General features: G+C 51.8%; 1 protein-coding gene across 2 annotated transcripts; it reads left to right on the top strand.

The window, feature by feature from the left end:
- The first annotated feature begins 1178 nt into the window (after positions 1–1178).
- On the top strand, positions 1179–14930 carry MFSD2A (MFSD2 lysolipid transporter A, lysophospholipid). Of its 2 annotated transcripts, none has more exons than XM_049618688.1 (14): positions 1179–1438; positions 2947–3075; positions 4537–4661; positions 8689–8812; positions 8947–9025; positions 9382–9539; positions 9945–10035; positions 10154–10275; positions 10510–10593; positions 11009–11092; positions 11191–11303; positions 11712–11855; positions 11950–12126; positions 12997–14930. In XM_049618688.1, the coding sequence occupies exons 1-14, from the start codon at positions 1346–1348 to the stop codon at positions 13058–13060; spliced, it is 1587 nt and encodes a 528-aa protein (XP_049474645.1). In that variant the 5' UTR covers positions 1179–1345; the 3' UTR covers positions 13061–14930. The 2 variants fall into 2 exon arrangements, with proteins under 2 accessions (XP_049474645.1, XP_049474644.1); XM_049618687.1 differs by having other exon boundaries at positions 2944–3075.
- The last annotated feature ends 5438 nt before the right edge of the window (positions 14931–20368 follow it).

The following is a 20368-nucleotide window of genomic DNA, read 5'->3' as shown; positions in this document are numbered from 1 at the left end:
GAACGGGAGAAAGTGGCCTTTGAGATCCCAGCATCCCCTTCACTAATTAGAGCAACCGACCCCCACGCCCCCTCCCCGGCCTCTTGAGTGTCTGGGAAGCCTGGGGGTGATGACCCAGAGGTGGTAGAAAAAGCATGTTTTCTGGATCTGTGTTTGGCGTCTGTTCCAGACTAATGTCCTTCTAGATATCTTCTTTCAAGGACCAGATTACTCAGTCCTCTCTTTTTCAAATCCTTCCTTGATTGTTTCAACCCAGAGTGCCACTGCAGTTTTGTCACATCTCCTAGGGTTTTTTGTTGGAGAAACACATATATCCCATTTAGCGTCCTGGTAATTTTTGCTGAGAGAGACAGAGCAGGGCCGTTAAGAGAGAAGGCTCTGGAAAGGGACAAACCTGCCAGGCCTGGCTTTGCCACAAAACAGCTGTTTCACTTCTCTGAGTTTCCATTTCCTCAGCTATAAAATGGGGATGATAATACCGTGCTCATGTCGTTGCTGTGAGGACTGGATGACATCATTTTAAGCACGGAGGAAACTCTCCATAAAAGGCCACTGTTACTATCATGGGGTACTGGGGGGCTGGTCCTGTCTCCTCTGCACACCTTGGGAGCTCCCTGCCAGCAGGGGCAGTGACTGCGATACGTCATCGTTGTCCCCCATTGCCCTGGGCCCCAGAGAAGCCAGTGTTGGGAAGAGGGAATGGTCAGTCTTGGGAGATGCAAGAGGGACATCGATACTGGAAGTGCCAGCCCTACATCCTCCATCCAGGTTTGGAGGAGAGGGAGGCACGACCTGACTCCTGATTTTGGGGGGGGGGGCAGTGGGCTTCCCAGCCCCTACCTTTCCTAGCCGTGGGGGTCAGAAGTCACCGGCCGTGGGCCCGACTCAGGGAGAACTCACTCTGGGGCACCTCGGGCAGGTCCCTTCCAGCCTTAGGCCTCAGTTTCCTCGTGCGTGTCAGGTGGGTCTCCCGGTCTTCTCCGGGGTTTGCGAGGAGCACGCGCAGCCGGATGCCGGCTTTTGAGAACGTGGCTCAGTGGCAGAGAGGCTGGGAGGCTTAGGCAGGCGGGAAAGCCGCCAGGCGGGCGAGGGGATTGGCTGCAGGCAGGGCAGCCGGCTCTGCGATTGGATCAGAGTGGGCAGGGCCGGGCCTTTAAGAGGCGCGAGGGGGCGTGCAGGGGAGTGTGCGCCTCGCCCGCCCGCCGGGTTTACTAGCGAGAGGCGGCCGTGGCGGCGGCGGCGGCGGCGGCGGCGGCGGCCACGACGGGAGTCCCGGCAGAGCGGAGTCCCGCGGAGCAGAGGCGCATCCCGGCTTTCCGGTCCCAGGCGGCGTGGCCCGCGGGTCATGGCCAAGGGAGAGGGCTCCGAGAGCGGCTCCGCGGCGGGGCTGCTGCCCACCGGCATCCTCCAAGCCGCTGAACGGCCGGCCCAGGTGAAGGTGAGGACCCCCCCCCCTTTCACCGCCCCCCACCCCTCCCCGGGCAGAGGGCTAGGGGTGAGAGCAAGCTGAGATGGGGACGTCGAGGAAGAGGTTTGGTTTCGGACGCCTCGGGCTAGCCGGGGACAGGCTAGCCCAGTGGCAGGGGAGGGCCCGGGGGTACCGGCCTTGGGGACAGGGGGTGATGGAGAGGATTTGTAGGCGCCCCCTTTTGCTCATCCCCACCCCGCCTCTCCGCCGATCGGCCGCGCCGGCAGCTTCACGTGGTGCCTGGCTGTGTTCAGCCGGTTTCCGTTCTTCTGTGACGAGCGGTTTAGGATTGCCGCCCTGGAAGCCAGAGACCCCAGAAATCCGGGAAAGTCCCCTTAATTCCCCATCTCTCAGCCCCTACTCCCCACCCCCACATGCCCGCGCTGGCACCTCAACTCTGCGGTGAGGGCCGCTCAAGTTCATTCATAAGAACAAGGGCTCTCTGCTCTTAAAAGAGCAGCACTTCCGAGAGAGAGAGGCCCTTGTGTGAGTGTGGGTGTTGATGAGCGCGCCTTGCTTTGCGTGTCCTGACCTTCGACCCCATCCCCAGCTCTCTGGACCTAGTGAAGGATCCATTTGAATCAGGCGACTCCAGGGGGAGATCCCAGGCAATAGGTATCTGCCTGGGAGGTGACTGCCGTTTCCTTTTAGTTTTATTAAGTGATCCTTGCAAGGAGCGGAGTGTGTGTGTGGGGTGGGGGGTGGGGGGGAGCAATTATGCTCTACTAATATGAGTAATCTTCACTTTCCTGGGCAAACTCAATCTCTCTAGTGCCCCACCCAGATAGGGCCCAGCCCTGTACCTAGAGGCCTTTCCTCCCCTCTCCAAGGTTCCCTAGGAACTGGGGATGGGGAATAGCAAGAGGGAGGGTAGGACAGCTCCCGGGTTTGCCTCAAGCTCTGGCTGACTACAGGGGCCAGGGTCGCTCTGGGACAGATGGAAGGAACAGCTGTGCCCCCAGCCAGCTGGGCTGGGCCCCTCACCCAGTAGGCAGGTGGGTCCTGGCCTCTGAACTAGGGCGGGAGCAGGGGCTGGGCTTAGGCGGCTCTTGGCAGCTGGAGGATTTTCAGGTTGTGACGGTTGGTGGTGCCTGGTGGGGACAGGTCCACAGGTCTGCTGCTGGAGCATGCTCCCCCTCCAACTGGAACAGAGCATGGTTGGAACCCTACGGGAAGTTGTTGTTGTTGTTTTTTGTTTTGTTTTTAGGGACGGTGGGCTGCTAAATTAACTCAGAATCTGGGGGTAGGGTGGCTTAGGGGCCACTTCCTTGGTATGGAATCCCCCTTTCCAGCTTCCTAAGATAGAGAATACCTTTCTTTTCTTGTAGGAAGTGAGATCACCCTGGGTGGGAACAGGGCAAGGTAGACTTGTTCCTCCTGGCAGAGTGGATCAGAAGAATGGTCCTGCCTCTGGAACCTTCTAGGATGGAGGCCAGGATCCTGGGTCTCTTTTCATCCTTTCCTCTTCTTCCCAGAAGGAACCAAAGAAGAAACAACAGTTGTCCATTTGCAACAAGCTTTGCTATGCAGTTGGGGGGGCCCCCTACCAGGTGACAGGCTGTGCCCTGGGGTTCTTCCTGCAGATCTACCTGTTGGATGTGGCTCAGGTAAGTGGGGCTGAGCCCACCAGGGCTCCTCCAGCATCCTGAGGTGGGAGGGTAGATACGTTCAGTTTTCCCCATCTGTGAAATGGGACTGGGAATCCCTACTTTGCTGCCTCTCAGAGTCGGCCGTAGATAAGAAATAAGAAGGCTTGCTTTGGAAAGTATCCAGCAGGGGAGTCTATCTGCCCCAGGAATCTTAGTTGGCAAGGTCAGGCAACTTCTCCTTGCCTGGCAAGAGCAACAGAGCCTGGAGGGGCAGACGGTGGTGTGAGAAAGAATGGAGCCTGCTGGTGGCCCTGTTCTTAGAAGAGACTGGCACACCATGTCCCCAGCTGGACAACAGTCAGCTGGCCCAGCTCAGGGGCTGGTAGATGTTGCCAGGCTTGTAGATAAGCTGTTTCCCACCTTCACCTGAGAGGCCGAGGCATGTCAGTGGGCAGAGAGGCCCCCAAGTGCTGAGCTAGGTTAAGGCGCCCAGTGCACAGGGTCTTTGACTGAGAGAGGTACTTAGGGTGAAGCAGGGTTCTTTCTCTGTTCTGAGAAGCTTTGGCCAGCAGCCTGGCATGCTGAGAATTCACCTTGTCTGGATGGGAGAGTGGGAGGCTCAACAGCCACTGCAGGCAAAGCATCTTCATTGTAACCATTTCTAGGTGGGGAACACTGAGCCCCAGAAAGGACAAATAACTTATTTCAAGCAGCTAGTTTTCCCATGGGCTGGGTCCTGAGTGGGGTACAAATATGAGGAACCTGCAATCAAAGTATAGAATTGTCTTCATGAGTGTGAGGTTAGGGAGAGTCGGTTTGGGGAAACTACAGTGTGAGAGAGGCCACCAGTTTCCCTATTTCCTGGAGCCAGAGCAATATAGTAGAGCCTTGATGGATGTAAGGAAGAGTCCAGAGAAACTATTTAGGCCTAAAAGGTTTGCAGGGAGGGGGATGGCTTCAGTGGATAGTCACAGGTCACTTTTTAAAAGCATCTAAAGATTCCTTTCCACATCCAAGATAGAGCTTGACCTGTAAGACAGGGATCTCAACTCCAGTCCTGTAAGATAGGGATCGTAACTCCCATTATACAGATGGGGAAGTTGAGGCCCACTGTAGTCAAATGAGCAAATGCTCATTTTGATACCAGGTGCTTGGCGCTCAGGGCTGTGAGAGGGAAGCAAGGAAGTGATTCTGGATTCATTCTAGTCGATGGGGAGTGTTTTCAAGGGCAGTGGAAGGGAGTACATAAGGGAGCAGATCTGGGAAAACTTCGAAGGCACTCTGCACTGGCTGCTATCAGGGAGCTGTTATCATTATGAACAAGGCAAGAGAAGATGATGAAGGCCTGAGTGAGAGCAGCCCAGAGTCCCAAGGGCCTGGCTGAGATGGGGAGGGAGCCCCTGCTTTTGCCTACCATCGAGGGTTGAGATGAGTAGAAGGATGAAGGGGTCACCTTCTTCTACCTGTTCCCCATTCCAGGTGGACCCTTTCTCTGCCTCCATCATCCTCTTTGTGGGCCGAGCTTGGGATGCCTTCACAGACCCCCTCGTGGGCTTCTGCATTAGCAAATCTTCCTGGACCCGCCTGGGCCGCCTCATGCCCTGGTGAGTAAAAGAGGCTCCTCTGAGGTGGCAGAAGGCAGGGCTTCAGGCATGCCCACTAACTCTTGATCCTTCCATCTGACTTGTCACAGGCTGGGGGGTGAGAAGAAATGACGCAGAAAGCCGAGTGTTGAAACCCAGCTGAGGCCTCAGCTGCCCCAGGCATGGGCACTGGGATGGATGCTCTGCCAATTCATTTCCCAGGCTGGCTAAATTGCCAGACTGAGCAGCTTCCCCTACACCAGGCCCCATTGCTCCCCAAGGTCCATTCCCTCCTGCGAAGCTGGAATTCTAACTCCTCCCCCTCAGTCGTTATAGCAGCAGAGATAGTGCTGCATAGTGGTTGAGAGGTTATACTCGGAATCCAGCCTGCCTGTGTTTCACCACTCACAGCTATGCAACCTTGGGCAAATCACTTAACATCTCTGAGCCTCAAGTTTTTCATCTGCAAAATGGAGATAATAATTATGCCTATCTCGTGCGTTTATGGTGAGGATTAAATTTTTTTTTATATGTAAAGTACTTAGAACGGTGCTTGGCACATATTAAGTAATGTATAATTTGGCACCCCTTCAGAGTAGCTCCTGGTGGTCAAGGGTGGAGGGTAATACCAAGAATGGGATTTGCAGAACCATAACCTCTGGCCCCTTGGATGATGTAAACTACCTTTTCCCTTGATACAAAGCCTACACTACTCAGCCTCAGGCTATAGGGCAAAGTGGGGGGAGGTAGTACCACAGATCACACAGCCAAGGGAGACACACGGGACCAGCTGACAGTCTGGAGCTCTGGTTCTCTCCAGGACATCCTGCTTGGTGGGGGGAGGGGGGTGGACATACCCCTTTCATCTCCAGCCCATCCAGGCTCAAATGGGCGCCTTCCTGCCCCAGGGGTGCCCATACCTGGTCTCCGGCCTTCAAAGCTCTTCCCACAGCTCCCACTCCACCCCCACAACTTCCTTTCCCACGAGGCCCCCCTCCCACCACAATCGCACCAGCCCCTGGCTAAGGCCCAGATTGGGGCCTTTGATCCAGGCTGCAGGGCTGCGGGGGTGGGGGGGGGGGGGGGTGGATTTGTGGGGAGGGGGAGGGGGAGGGAGATGGCGATGGGATGGGGGTGGCTGCAAGGCAGGACCATCCGCCTCACCTGGACAGGCCGCCCAGGTAGGAGCCAGCCGCCCAGGTAGGAGCCAGCCAGCTGGGCCCCAGACCCGAGTCCCTGGCAGCCTGTGGGAGGTGGGGCTCTGCTGCCACATCTCCTCATGAGGCACAGCCAATGGGAGAGAGCTACCCTGGACAGCCCCTTGCGGTGGCCGGAGGCAGCAGCTGGGTTACTTCCAGTCACATTCGGTTTCTCAGCTTCTCAGCGAAAGGAGAGGAAGGAGTGTTTGACGAAGGCTGACGGAAGGAGCCCTTGTTCTCCGAGGAGACGCGTGGATTCGGGAAGGAGGGGGGAGGGCAGAGAGGGAGAAAAGAGGAGGCCCTCCCTGTGGGAAGCAGGATCAGAGGGCCTGGAGCTAGGCAGGTGTGGCAGCCAGCCTGGTGAAGTTGCTGAGGGCCCTTCAGGCAGGTTTCTGACTTAGCACGGTGTCTGCGTACATGTCCTCACCTGTTCGGGTGGTAATTCTGGGTGATACTTCTTGAATGGTACCCCCACCCCTGTGTCTGAGCGCACGTTGGATCGGTGGGGGGCTGAGGGGCTTGTGTGTAGGCTACGGGACCTCCTCCTGGTCCATACCACAGCCGGGACCCAGCCCCTTTTTGTGGTGTGGGTAGAGGCCGCGCCTTTCAGGGTTCATCAGCCCTGTGGCCCACTATCTTCTCAGGCCTCAGAGCAGCCCCTGCCCTTAGCCGGCACTTAGATCCACCCCTCCGACCAGGAAGACTTTGACAGACGCTCTCCCTGGAGTTCCCAAGGCCACGTGGTGAGAGGCAGAGTATCCACAAGGTCACAAGGGCAGGCTGGGATGCAGCAGGGCTGGGCCTGAGGTCTGATTCCCTGGCCGTGGACCTGTACTCTCCCGCTGGGCTTTCTGGTGCGGTAGTCACAGCAAGGACTTACTATGTCCCAAGCACTGTTCTACATTTTAGTACCAACTTATTAAAGTCTCAAAACTACTTCAGCTCTGTGAGATAGAACCAGAGTTCTTACGGTGGCCTGTAAGGACATGACCTGGTACTCCATGTCCTCCAACCCCATCTCCTAATCCCACCTCCTGTGCTCACTCCACTCCAGCCCCAGTAGCCTTCTTGCTTCTCCTCAAACTTGCTTGAGCACCTCTGCACTGACTGTTCCTGCCCGACACACATTTGCCTCAGACAACTGCTCAAGGCCAACTCCCTCCTCTCAGCCGAGTCTTGGCACAGATATCAGCACCTCCGTGAGGGCTACCCTGTCTGCTCTTGTCACCTCTACCCCCATACTCCTAATCCCCTTTAGACTGCTTTCTTTTCTCCATGGCACTTAATCACCTTCTAATACATAACCTTTTGAAAACTGTGGTAAAATATACACATAACATAAACTTTTGCCATTTTAACCATTTAAAAAAAATTTTTTTTTGCATTTTATTTATTTTTGATAGAGAGAGAGCGAGAGAGAGAGAGAGACAGAGCACAAGTGGGGGAGGGGCAGAGAGAGGGGGAGACACAGAATCCGAAGCAGGCTCCAGGCTCTGAGCTGTCAGCACGGAGCCCGACTCGGGGCTTGAACTCACAAACCGCGAGATCATGACCTGAGCCGAGGTCGGACGCTCAACCAACCGAGCCACCCAGGCATCACCCCCCACCCCCCGCCTTGTAACCATTTTTAAATGTACACTTCAGTATCATCAAGTACATTCTCATTGCTGTGCAGCCATCACCACCATCCATCTCTAGAACTTTTGCATCTTCCCAAACTGAAACTCTGTCCCCATGAAAAAAATAATTCCCATACCTCCCTCCCCACAGCGCCTGGCAACCACCACTCTACTCCCTGTCCCTGAACACCTACTCTAGGTGTCTTGAGAACAGGATCATGCAATATTTGTCCTTTTGTGTCCGGCCCATTTCCTTTACCACAATGTCCTCAGGGTCCATCCGGGTTGTAGCCTGTGTCAGACTTTCATTTCTTTTTAAGGCTGAATAATATATATAACTTTTAAATGATGCTTATTCTTCATTTGCCAACTAGAATATAAGATCCACCAGGGCCATAGCTTTCGTCTGTTTTGTTCACTGGTAACATCCTAAGTAATAAGAATAGTGCTTAGCACGTTGCTGGCACTTGAATATCTTTTGAGTAAATGTGGAATGTAAGGTAGGTGCTGTTACTAGTGTCATTTTACAGATGAGAAAATGAGCCTCAGAGAAGTTAAATAACTTGAAAGGTAGTTATAGTCACTGGTAGAGCCAGAATTGGGTTCCTGAAGTATGGCTCCAGAGGGGTTTCTTTTAGCCGCTGCTCTTTGCTGCCCGTGTGTACTAATGACATGCAGTCGGTCCCTCCTGAGGTCTAACTGCTTTTGCGATGGTGTAGAATGCAGAAGTGGGAAGGCACACATTTACGTCCCGTTATAGTTATCTCACTAAGCCCAGTCCTTCCGCCTGGAGTCAGCCTCCCCTACCGCTGTGTGTGTGCCCACAGTGTGTGTGTGTATGTGTGCTGACTGTATGTGTGTGCGCGTAAGAACACTGGTATTGGGTTTGCTCCCTGCCACCCTACTACCTGAGGGTTAGCTGTCATTCTCAGTTCCCCCAGCCCATAGGAAGCCCCTGCCTCGGGAGCCCTCTCCACTGGGGAGATGTAGGCAAGATTCAGGGTCTGACCTCCTGCTCCGTGCTCAGGATTTCAGTCCAGGGGCACTGTTGAAGTCAGCCCTTCCGGGCTTGGCCATTAGCCTCTTCCCAGAGACCCTGGGGTGGGTAGATTCAGGGGGAGGAATTTCCTTCCCGGCAGGCACCCTGTGGGACTACAGAGCAGTCCAGGCTGGGGCCCAGATCCTGGAGTTTTGGCATCCAGCCCCTACTCAGACCTTCCCCTTCCTCAGGATCATCTTCTCCACACCCCTGGCCATCATTGCTTACTTCCTCATCTGGTTCGTGCCTGACTTCCCACAGGGCCAGGCCCTGTGGTACCTGCTTTTCTATTGCCTGTTTGAGACACTGGTCACGGTGAGTGTGGGCACCTCCCCTGGGTGTCTGGTGGGGAGGAACGAGGGCAGTCCCTGGGGCCTCCAGGGTTGGTGCCCAAAGCCACATCTGCCTGTCCATCATCTGACTGGTCAAGGGCCTCTCTTCCATGCCAGTGTTTCCACGTTCCCTACTCAGCTCTCACGATGTTCATCAGCACAGAGCAGAGTGAGCGGGATTCTGCCACTGCGTATCGTAAGTCTCTCTCCAGCCCACTGATCCATCCACCGGGGACCGTGGGTCTATTGTTCCTGACCCTCCCGCCACATTTCTTCCCTTGCTGGGAGTGGGTGTAAAACCATCTCAAAAATAACTTGATCCTTTTATTGCTTTGGTGAGAACAGAGAGGTGCAGGGACTAGCCAGCCAGAGGTCATACAAAGCAAGGCCATAAGGTTAGGCCAAGGCGTCATCTGCCTCACCACCCTATATTTACCCTCCTGGAGCTGCTACCATCACCTGGGGCTAGAACTAGGCATCTGTCCACCTGACCTTCCTCCCTGGGGGCCTACAAGCCACAAGGCCCCTCCAAAGGACCCTTTTACCATTCAGGAATGACCGTGGAGGTACTGGGCACCGTGCTGGGCACAGCGATCCAGGGGCAAATCGTGGGCCAAGCGGATACGCCTTGCCTCCAGGACCCCAATGGTTCTGCACTGGCTTCGGAAGGTACCAATCACACACAGAGCGCCACCTCACTCAAAGAAACGGTGAGGCCCTTGGCTGCACAGGGATCTGGGGAGATGAGGCACAATGGGGTGGTTTGCAGTCATCCTCAGCATAGTGAATATTGGGCATTTGCTCTACAAACTGTTAATATGCCCACTTTTCTGATAATTTCTGATAATTCTAAATAATTTGGCCAGGGTCATAGAACCGGTGATTTACAGAAACTCGATCTGGGGGAGCTCTCACACTCCACAGCCTGACTTCTTAACATTCTGTTCCTCTGGACTTTGCCTAGCCATGGGAAGCAGCAGCCAGCCCAGGATAGTTCTCCCACTTCACCAGTGGAGACAGGCCCCAGAGAAGGGACTGGCCCACGGCGTGGAGCTGCTGAGGGTTGGGATGAGATCAGACTGATGGTCTCTATGTTGCCTTTATCCCCTTTGCAGCAAAATGCATACCTGCTGGCGGCAGGAGTTATTGCCTCCATCTATGTCATCTGTGCTGTCATCCTCACCCTGGGCGTGCGGGAGCAGAGAGGTGAGGGATCCCTGGGGAGCAGTGCAGCCCCGGCGCTGCAGGGCTTTGTCCCTCTGCCTGGGCCTCAGGCTTTGGGAGGTGTCTCTGCTCCTTCCTCACTGTCCCCTCTGGCCCCCAGAACCCTATGAGACTCAGCAGGCTGAGCCGATGTCCTTTTTTCGGGGCCTCCGACTGGTCATGAGCCATGGCCCATATGTCAAACTTATTGCTGGCTTCCTCTTCACCTCCCTGGCTTTCATGGTGAGTGGGGGCCTGACAGGCTCAGCCTGAGAGCAGGCAGTGGTGGGGAGTGGATGAGTGGGGGTTGAGGGGAGTGCAATAGGGGTGGGGTAAAACAAGGACTCCATGACGAAGCCTGAGGGACAGATGGATTGGGGGTGGGGTGAGCAGAGGTCCCTGGAACATGGGGAAGCCTTGGCCTTGACCTCACGTCTTTCCTTACGTTTCCTTTCCTATACGCTGCCCATCCCCCAGCTGGTGGAGGGGAACTTCGCCTTGTTTTGCACCTACACCTTGGGCTTCCGAAACGAATTCCAGAATCTGCTCCTGGCCATCATGGTGTGTGTGGGGCCCCGAGGGTGGGTAGTGAGCCTGGACTTCTAGATGGTTCTTTGGATAGTCAGAGGATATTTCCCGGACCGGCTAAGGTTAGGAGGGCTGAGGGAGGAATCTCAGAATCGTCAGTTGGATCTGACCTACAATTGCTTAGATAGGACTGTGAAAGATGTGGGGCAAGATATTCCGGTAGAGAACATAGCAGAAACCAAGAACTTTGAGAAGCTATGCTCAGCTGAGCTCAGAGAAGGCAGGAGATAAGATTGGGACTAGCTCTCGGCTCCCCAGTGGTGCCTGTCAGCTTTCTTACTGCCCAGATGGTGCCATCTGGCTGCTAGGAGTATCTTTGAGGTCCTGGGAAGGGTAACGGGGCTTCATGACTAACCCACTTCCCTCACCCCCCACTGTGCATCCCCAGCTCTCGGCCACATTCACCATTCCCATCTGGCAGTGGTTCCTAACCCGATTTGGCAAGAAGACAGCAGTATACACTGGGATTTCAGTGAGTGGGGCTGAAGGGGTAGGGCCCGGACTGGGTTGGGGATTGCTGGTGGGAGTCTCCAGGCTGACCCATCTTCCCGTACTCACCCCTTCTCCTAGTCAGCAGTGCCATTTCTCATCTTGGTGGCCTTCATGAAGAGTAATCTGATCATCACATACGTGGTAGCCGTGGCAGCCGGCATCAGTGTAGCAGCGGCCTTCTTACTACCCTGGTGAGTGTATATAGGCCCACCTGGCTATGTTTCCCAGCCCCCTAGCCCCTATTCTGAAACTCCTTGGGGACAATTCCGCAGGAACTTCTCCCGCAGACCATTCTGTGGGTCCAGGTTGGGGGTAGAACAAGTCTTCCCTGTACAGTTGCACTGGTTGTGAACTGTGCAAAAACACCTAATCAGGATGGGACATGGGGGGCTTAAATCTGGTTTGCACTCTACTTACCAAGCTGCACGCCTAGACCGGGGCAACATCCACGAAGTTGTGAACTTCACAGAGCTGTGTGCCCTGGGCCTACAAAGTCTCAGAGGGCCACCTCTTCTTACTGACACAGAGGCACCACATGGGCTAGCGGGGGCCCTGGAGTGCTGGCTGGGTGGGTCCTCATGGCTGCCACCACTCCGCAGGTCCATGCTGCCTGATGTCATTGACGACTTCCACTTGAAGCAGCCCCAGTCTCATGGAACCGAGCCCATCTTCTTCTCCTTCTACGTCTTCTTCACCAAGTTCGCCTCTGGAGTCTCATTGGGCATCTCCACCCTCAGTCTTGAGTGAGTGGGGTGGGGTCTTGGAGCAGTGCTGGGCAGGGCTGGGCCCCAGGTGCCCTGCCCTCACCACTCCCCTGACCACTGGGTCCCACCACAGCTTTGCCGGGTACCAGACCCGTGGCTGCTCGCAGCCGGCACGTGTCAAGTTCACACTGAAGATGCTGGTGACCATAGCCCCCATAGTCCTCATCCTGCTAGGCCTGCTGCTCTTCAAACTGTACCCCATTGATGAGGAGAAGCGGCGGCAGAACAAGAAGGACTTGCAGGCTCTGAGGTGAGAGCAGGGGGGTGGAGGAGGGGGCATCATCCAGTCTAGCCCCTCAGCTCGTGCCTCCTGTGGCCAAATCCTGACTTAACCTCCTGCCCATCTTCCCTCGATGGTCCCTGCTCTATTTCCCCTTCTCACTGCTGACTGATAATAATGTCAGCTGACATCTCTCTGATACTTAGCTGCATGCCGGTCACTGTGCTGGCTGGTTTTACATCTATTCATTCAACAGATACTTATTGGAAACCTACTATGTGACCGGCATTGCTCTAGTGAATGAAACAAACAGAATCTCTGCCTTCGTGGAGTTTACATTTTAGGGAATGTGCATTCATGATCTCCTACAGTTCTTCAACAACCCCAGGTGTCAGGAGATTCCTACAATTCCCACTTGGTAGATGAAGAAACAGAGGCTTAGCCAGGAAGAGTAATTGGCCCAGCTGATAAGGAGTAGAACTGGGGTTTGCACCCTGACGTTCTCACTCCAGAGCCTGTATTCTTCACAGCTCTCTTGGTGTGCAGGGTCTCAGGTGTGGCCTGAACCTGCCTTTCAGGAGACCAGAAGGCAGGGTCAAGTGAATCATGCCAGCCCAAGTCCAAAGTGTAGTTCCAGGGCTTGTAGTACCCTGTGGGCAATGAGAGTTGCAGACAGACCAACCGGCAGTTTCTGGATTGAGAGAGGGAGTGAGCAAACTGTCTACATCCTATAGTTTAGACTCACCTGTACAGTTGCACTGGTTGTGAACTGTGTAAAAACACACCTGACAGCTGGCTAAGACTAGGGCCAAGGTCCTATGCGGACCAAGGCACAAGGCAGTTAGGGACAGGGAAGGGGTAAGGATGCTTCCTCCAACCCATCTCCTTCGGCTCTTGCAGGGAAGAGGCCAGCAGCTCTGGCTGCTCTGACACAGACTCTACAGAGCTGGCCAGAATCCTCTAGGGTCTGCTGTGTTGCCCGAAGCCACCATCCACAGTGCCTGGGTCCCGGACCACAGGAGAAATCAGGACCTACTTGCCTGATCGCTGAATACCTGGTCTCCAGGTGCCAGGAAGGGAGCCAAAGACTCAAGAGTAAGTGGTCCAGGATACCTCCTGTGCCTGCCACGGGGAGGGCTGTTCATACAGCCACCTGCCTCACGTCTGCCTGCCCGTGGGGCCAAGCCCCGGGGCTGCTACTGTGAATATGCCAAGGACTGATCGGGCCTAGCCCGGAACACTAATGTGGAAACGTTTTATACAGAGACTAATTAATAACTTAATGACCATGTACATAGCAATGTGTGTGTATGTATATGTCTGTGAGCTATTAATGTTATTAATTTTGATAAAAGCTGGAAACCAGAGGTTCCTGTTTCTGTCTTTGCCCTCAGCCACTTTGCCCTGACCCCTTCTGTGCCAAGACGCAGATGGTGAGAGGGAACACTAAGCTGCAGGTGCCCCGGCAGGGAAGAATGTGTCTGGAGGTGTGATAACAGCATCGGCTAACATTTACTAAACACCTATCTGTACCAGGCACAGTGTGGAGGCTTTACATTCACTTTGTTGGTGTTCACACTCAATCCTTGAAGCTGTCTTGCTATGTCAGGACTATTCCACTTTAAAGAGAAGAAAACTGAGCTCCAGTATAGAGACGGACGTGGCTAAGGTCACATGGCCAAGAGTTACCGTACTGAAATATCATCCCAGGTCTGTGAGACTCCGGGACCTTAACCACCACTCTCCACTCCCCTGTGTCTGAGAGCGACCTGCTGGCTGTCAGACAGAGAGGCTGCTCTGCCCAGGCCTGTGCCCTGTGCCTTCTGCTCTGTGCCTGCCTGAGCATGTGGAGCTGGCACATATCCTATGTGCTTGGGGCTGTGTGGGGTCCCGAGACCTGTGATTCTTTCCCCGTAGCTGTTAATGATGGTGTTGGAAAGTGAGACTGTACCTGGCTGGGTTTGTGTGTCAGTTGAGGAAGGGTTCTCCCCACAGGTGTGCTGGTGAAAAACCACCTCTGGTGGGGAGGAGGCTGCTGGGGAAGACCTGGTTTATAGTGCTTGTCTGTTTCCATGGTGTAAATGCTCTTGCTGTAGCCAATTTCAGGTTACCTACCAATGGATGTACTAACAGAAGTTCCCCAAAATTTAACAGCTCTCTAGGAGCTTGCCCCCTAGCACATCACTGGGTCTCATACACTTAGGCCAAGCTGGCAGGATCAGGGGTACTGGTCCAGCTTCTCTATTTTATAGATGGATAAATGCAGGCCAGAGAAGAGAAGTGTGTGCACTATTCAGGCTTGGTTTTTACTTTGGGTCTAGGGCTCCATTTTCGGAGGGAGCAGGGGAGGCTCCATTTTTGCTCTGAAGTTCTGCCAAGCCACTTTCATAAATTTATCAAGTGTTACTAACAGGCATAACCAGATGCATAATTTCCCTGTGAGGTGAGTCCATTATTATTCCCAGTTTACGGATAAGGAAGCTGAGGCACAGAAAAGTAACTTGTCCGAGGTCATCAGACAGAGGAGACGATGTTTGAATCCATTCTGTCTGGCTATAAGGCCAGTGCTCTCACCCACTACTTTAGGCCATTGTGTGAATCAAGAGTCTGGTCACCGCCAAGCCAGGTCCTGCTGCCTTTAGAGCTGCCATCTCAGGGTCAGGCTGCCCGGGCAGGCCAGGGGCCCTGGGCTCTGGGTTGGCCTTTGTAGTTGGAGTGCTCAGGGGCTCAGATAATGTTTGCAGAAACCCACTCCTACCTCCCCTCTCCCTGTACTCCCAACACCCACCAAATCCTGTCTTTAAAAAAATAAAAATTATTTTAAACTTCCTAAACCACTCAAGCTTGCTTCTTTCCCATCCCTACAATTACTTATCCGGTCTCTCACCAGGAGGATTATACCAGCAGCCTCACTGGTCTCTGTCTTTGATTTGATCTCCTCATATTCCTTCTGTAAACTATCCAAGATAACCAAAGTGGCCATCCTATTTAGAAACCCTTCTGTGAGTCCCCATTGCTTTCAAGAGGAAGTCAGAGACCTTTGCTGATTTCCCCAGCGCCCCCAGGCCACCTGCCCAGCCCTGGAACATATTCTGGCCCCTGGTCCATCTGATAGACACTGGTCCAATGCACCTTGGCTCCAGAATGCCTCTCTAAAGCAATTCCTGCACCTCTGTTCCTTGGGGCAGCTCTTGAGAATCCACACCCCTTCCACTTTAGTCTCCCATATTGAGCTCAGGGCTGGGCACGGTGGGGTGGGGTGGGGTGGGGCTTATGCAGCTGAGTTTTTAAACGCAAGCTCCAGCAAGAAGGCTTTGTGAGCCACACCCAACTGGCGCTGACCCACCATGATGCATTTCTCTGGCTTCCATTTCCCCCAGTTGTACAATGGGGATTGGGGATTGAAAACCCCCTCTTCAGTTTCATGCTCACAGAAAATTGTTCTCCTCAAAGACCCCCTGCTTATTTCTTAGAAGATGATATGGGGGGTTGGGGGTGAGTAGGAAAGCAACCCAGGGATCCCAGAAACTCCTTGGGTCTTTGGCAACACCACGTGCCTTCTGGACAGCTCATATCTACTCATCCTTTGAGAAGCGCATTCTTGAGTTCCTCTCTGCTTGGATCCAGCATTACTACAGAAAACCCTGCCTGTCTCTTGACTCTGCCCTACTGCCCTCAGCCATGCCAATCATACATCCCACCCCCTACTCCCGCTAAGAAACAGGTGTGGCTTTGGCTCCACCTGCTGGAAGAAAGTGGCAAGCAACACCTTTCAACACTGCGAAGAAGGAATTCCAAGATCTGTCATTGACTCTGACCTTGGCTATCCATTTTATGGAACAAATATTTCTATTGGGCCTACTGTGTGTCATGCACTGGCTCTGAGGATAGAGTGGTAAATAGAGTTTACATGCTCAGTGGGGACCAATGACAAATAAGTGGGCATATAAATAAGATAATTTTGGATTGTAAGAAGCACCATGAAAGAAGTAGGGTGATGTCATAGAGGGAACTGGTGTGGAGACTATTTTAAATTGAGTGCCCAGGAAAGAATATTCTGAGAAAATGCTTTTGACTTGAATCACAAAGGAGGAGAATTAGCAGACCTTCAAAAAGCTTGGGGGAAAGCATTGTAGATAGAAGAATCAACTAGTGCAAAGACTGAGGTAGGAAAGAGCTCGGTGTATTTGAAGTACTCAAAGGAAACAGTGCAGCCAAAGTGCAGTGAATGCAGGTAGTATGAGGTGAGTTTGGAGAGGTCTACAGGAACTAGACCATCCAGGGCCTTGTGGCCTCAGTAGGAGTTCAAATTTTATTTTGAGAATAGCCAAAAAACTATTGCAGGGATTTAAACAGAAAAGCGATTTTAAGGCAGAAGCAAATGGTTCAAGGCTTTGTGGGCCATGTGAAGCCTTTTGGTCTTTACCCTAAGAGAAGAGAGAAGACATTGACAAGTTTTAAGTAGGGACACCACAAGATAGACCAAGAGTTTAGAAAGACCATATCATCTGCTTTGTGGAGAAAGGACTGAAGAAGTGGAAACAGGGTGGGGTGCCTGGGTGGCCCAGTCAGTTAAGTGCCCAACTCCTGGTTTTGGCTCAGGTCAAGATCTCACAGTTCTGGGGATTGAGTCCCGCATGAGGCTCTGTGCTGACAATGGGGAGCCTGTTTGGGACTCTCTCCCTCTCTCTCTGCCCCTCTCCCGCTAGTGTGTTCTCTATCAAAAATAAACAAACACTAAAATAAAAATTTAAAAAAGGAAGTGGAAGCAGGGTGACTAATGTAGCAAATGCTCTTCTAATGTTTCTAGGCAATGAAAAGTACAAGATGGGTGGTGGCAGTGGAAATGGGAACAAGACAGATTTGGCAGCTGGTTGGCCTGGATAATAGAGAGAGGGAGGGAGGAGGGGAGGAAAGGGAAGGGAGAAGAGAGAGAGAGAGAAATGAAGGTTATCCCTAGATTTCTAACTTGGGAAACGGTGGCACCTCAACTCAGTAGCTCAGGGAGCACCAGAGGAGCAGGCTAGGGGGACAGAACAATTTATTTGTCACCTGTTTGTATCATTTTTATATAAAAAAGAAGAAACCACACTTAGAAATTCTATTAAATCAGGAACAAGAATACACACTATTACCAATATTTCTATATAACCTTTAATTGGAGGTATTAGCTGATGCAATTAGACAAGAAAAATCAATAAAAATTAGAAAAGAATAGGTAAAATTATCTTTATTTGTCAATGACATGTTTGTATTCCAAGAGAACCCAATTCAATCAACTGAAAAACTGCCATAAACAACATTCTGTAAGGAAATGGGGTATGAAATTAACATACAAAAATTAATACCTTTTATATGTACAAACTGCAATCAGTTAAAACTACATTTTTCAACATGATAACCATGAGGCTATTTGAATTTAAATTTAAAATAGCTAAAATTGGGGCGAATGGCTGGCTCAGTCAGAAGAGCATGCAACTTTTGATCTCAGGGTCATGAGTTCAAGCCCCACACTGGGTGTAGAGATTACTAAAAAAATAAACTTAAAAAAATAAAAATAGGGAAACCTGGGTGGCTCAGTTAAGCGTCCGACTTCGGCTCAGGTCATGATCTCACAGTTTATGAGGTGGTGCCCCACATCAGGCTCTGCACTGACAGTGTGGAGCCTGCTTGGGATTTTCTCTCCCTCTCTCTCTCTGCCCTTTTCTTTTTCTGTCTCTCTCTCAAAATAAATAGGATAACATTTAAAAAAAATAAATAACAAATAAAAATTTAAAAATAGCTAAAGTTAAGTAAAACTTAAAATTCAGTTTCTTGGGGCAGCTGGGTGGCTTGGTTAGTTAAGCAACTTACTCTTGGTTTTGGCGTAGGTCATGATTTCACAGTTTGTGAGTTCAGGCCCTGAGTCTTGGGATTTTTTTTCTCTCCCTCTCTCTCTGCTCCTCCCCCACTTGATTGTGCTCATTCACTCTCCCTCTCTCTCTCTTTCTCTCTCAAACAAAACAAAACATTTTTAAAAATATTTTAAAATTCAGTTTCCCAATCATACTAGTCACACTTAAAGTTCTCAATAGCCACATGTGATTTGTGCCTACTGTATTAACGTAGTTATAGAACAAATCCATCATTACAAAAAGTTCTACTGTTCAGTGCTGAGTTAGAAGATATGGTGAAAGAGAAGACCATATTTATGACAGCAACGAAATACCTAGGAATGAATAGGAAAGAAATAGTTCTTTGTTAAAGCACATGACTTAGTTTGTGGTCACAAGCCCCCTGCCTGGACCTCTCTGTATTACAGGAACAGCCAAAGTAGCGTCTCTTTGCAAGTCGTCCCTGACTCTACCAGGCTCAGTCAGAGGTTCTTCCAGGCTCCCCTAGGACAACATGCACTTGATTCTTGTTATTTGAAGATTTTGTATTTGCAAATTTCCCTACTTGTTAAAATTTATTTGTAACCCCAGGGAGGGAGGCAGGAGATAGAGGGGAGAAGAAAGAAGCAGCAATGACAGAGAAAGTAGAGAGCCAGGGAAGGTTTAGGTCTGAGTGTTTTGGCTTAGATCCAGGCCTTCCTCTTTTCTTCCAGGGCAGCTGGGCAGAGCTGGGCAATGCTCATATCTCCAGGGCAATCAAGGAAGTCCCTGATTGCTATGGCCCAAGGACCTTTCCGGGGTGAGGCCCAAGCCCTAAAGAGACCAAGCCCAGAGTGAGCTCTGATTGCTCATTCTCCAGGAAATTGCCTTCTGTCTGGCAGAGATCCTACTGAAACTGGCCTAGGGTGGGTGTACTGGATCCCTACCCCTAGGTGATCTAACATGGCCTGGATAGCTTGTGGAGAGTCTGGGACGTCCTGCAGGTGACCTAGGGCCAGAGAAGCAGGGAGGGGGCAGTTTCTTGGGGCAGTTGCTGTTAACTGGGGCAGTAACTGTAACCGTTAACTTTAACAGTAGTTTAAGAGATGGGGAATGAGGCCTGGAATCTCCCTGACTCCTGTTTCCCACTGTGGTCATAGTGGTCCCTCATCCCAGTGCCTTCCCCTCTAGGACCCCTGTGCAGCCTCGAAGGATGTCTGTACTGGGGAATGCAGGGGAACCACCCAGCCTGGCTCCTGGGCTCAGAGATGGCAAAGGAGTTGCACAACATCACACAGCCCTCCAGAAGCAGAAGCAAGATGTAATTATTGGGTGGGGGGAGGGGAGAATTTTACTTTTCCCTTCAAGGTTCTTCTGGCTGGTCTAAGAATTAAATTGACATGAGACAGATGAACACGAGAAATATTTAATTCATACTTATGGGAACTCATAGAAATATGAATCTCAGGAAAGTGACCAAAGTTGGCAACTTTTATACCTTATAGGCAAAGAAACATAAATCTGCGAAGAATTGACAGGACAAAGAAAACTTATGTTTGGGAGCTTCAGTTAGTAAGGAATTCTAAACAAAATTTGGGCTGGGTAGTGAATTAGTAAAAGTAACAAGGTGTGTTTATATAGGCTTTGGCCCTGAATTCCCATCTCTGGCGGTAAGGATGTCTCTTTATCTGCTGGTAATCTTTCACATAGGAGATTTATTACCTGCTTTCAAGGGTACAAAGGAGGGTCAGAGTGTCCCTTTTGCACTGGCTGTTTCCTAAGTAACTTTAATTCAAAATAATCAGTATGCCAAAATAGCATATTTTGGAGCAAGCTTGCCCTGAAATCCATCAGAATTTAGCTTTCACTCCCAGCTCAGGGTTATTTTTGCTTTCCCACCAAATTGTCAGTTTCTTAAGGACTAGCACTCTTGTCCTGTGTCCTTGCCTGCCCTTTCACTTCCACCAGAGACCAGACTCCAGAGCTAGCTCTCCAGCAGTCTGTGGATGCCAGCAGATGGGTGTGGCCATCTCTGTTAATAGGAGTGGCATTTTGGTGTGTGAGAGGAGCTGTGCCACTCACTGCTATTTCTTTAAAAAAAATTTTTAATGTTTATTTATTTGTGTGTGTGTGTGTGAGAGAGAGAGACAGAGCACGAGCAGGGGAAGGGCAGAGAGAGAGGGAGACACAGAATCTGAAGCAGGCTCCAGGCTCTGAGCTGTCAGCACAGAGCCCAACGCAGAGCTCAAACTCACCAATGGTGAGATCATGACCTGAGCAAAAGTTGGATGCTCAACCCACTGAGCCACCCAGGTGCCTCCACTCACTACTATTTCTTAAAGGGGCCCAGTGGCAGAGGCCACAAGGAAAGAGATGTGGGTGGTCTAATCCACCCCCCATCTGGTATTGGATGCCCTCTA

The sequence above is a fragment of the Panthera uncia genome, assembly GCF_023721935.1.
Source record: "Panthera uncia isolate 11264 chromosome C1 unlocalized genomic scaffold, Puncia_PCG_1.0 HiC_scaffold_4, whole genome shotgun sequence".
Lineage (NCBI taxonomy): Eukaryota > Metazoa > Chordata > Mammalia > Carnivora > Felidae > Panthera > Panthera uncia.
The sequence above is the reverse complement of the archived record's forward strand: the minus strand, read 5'-3'. Positions and strand labels throughout refer to the sequence as shown.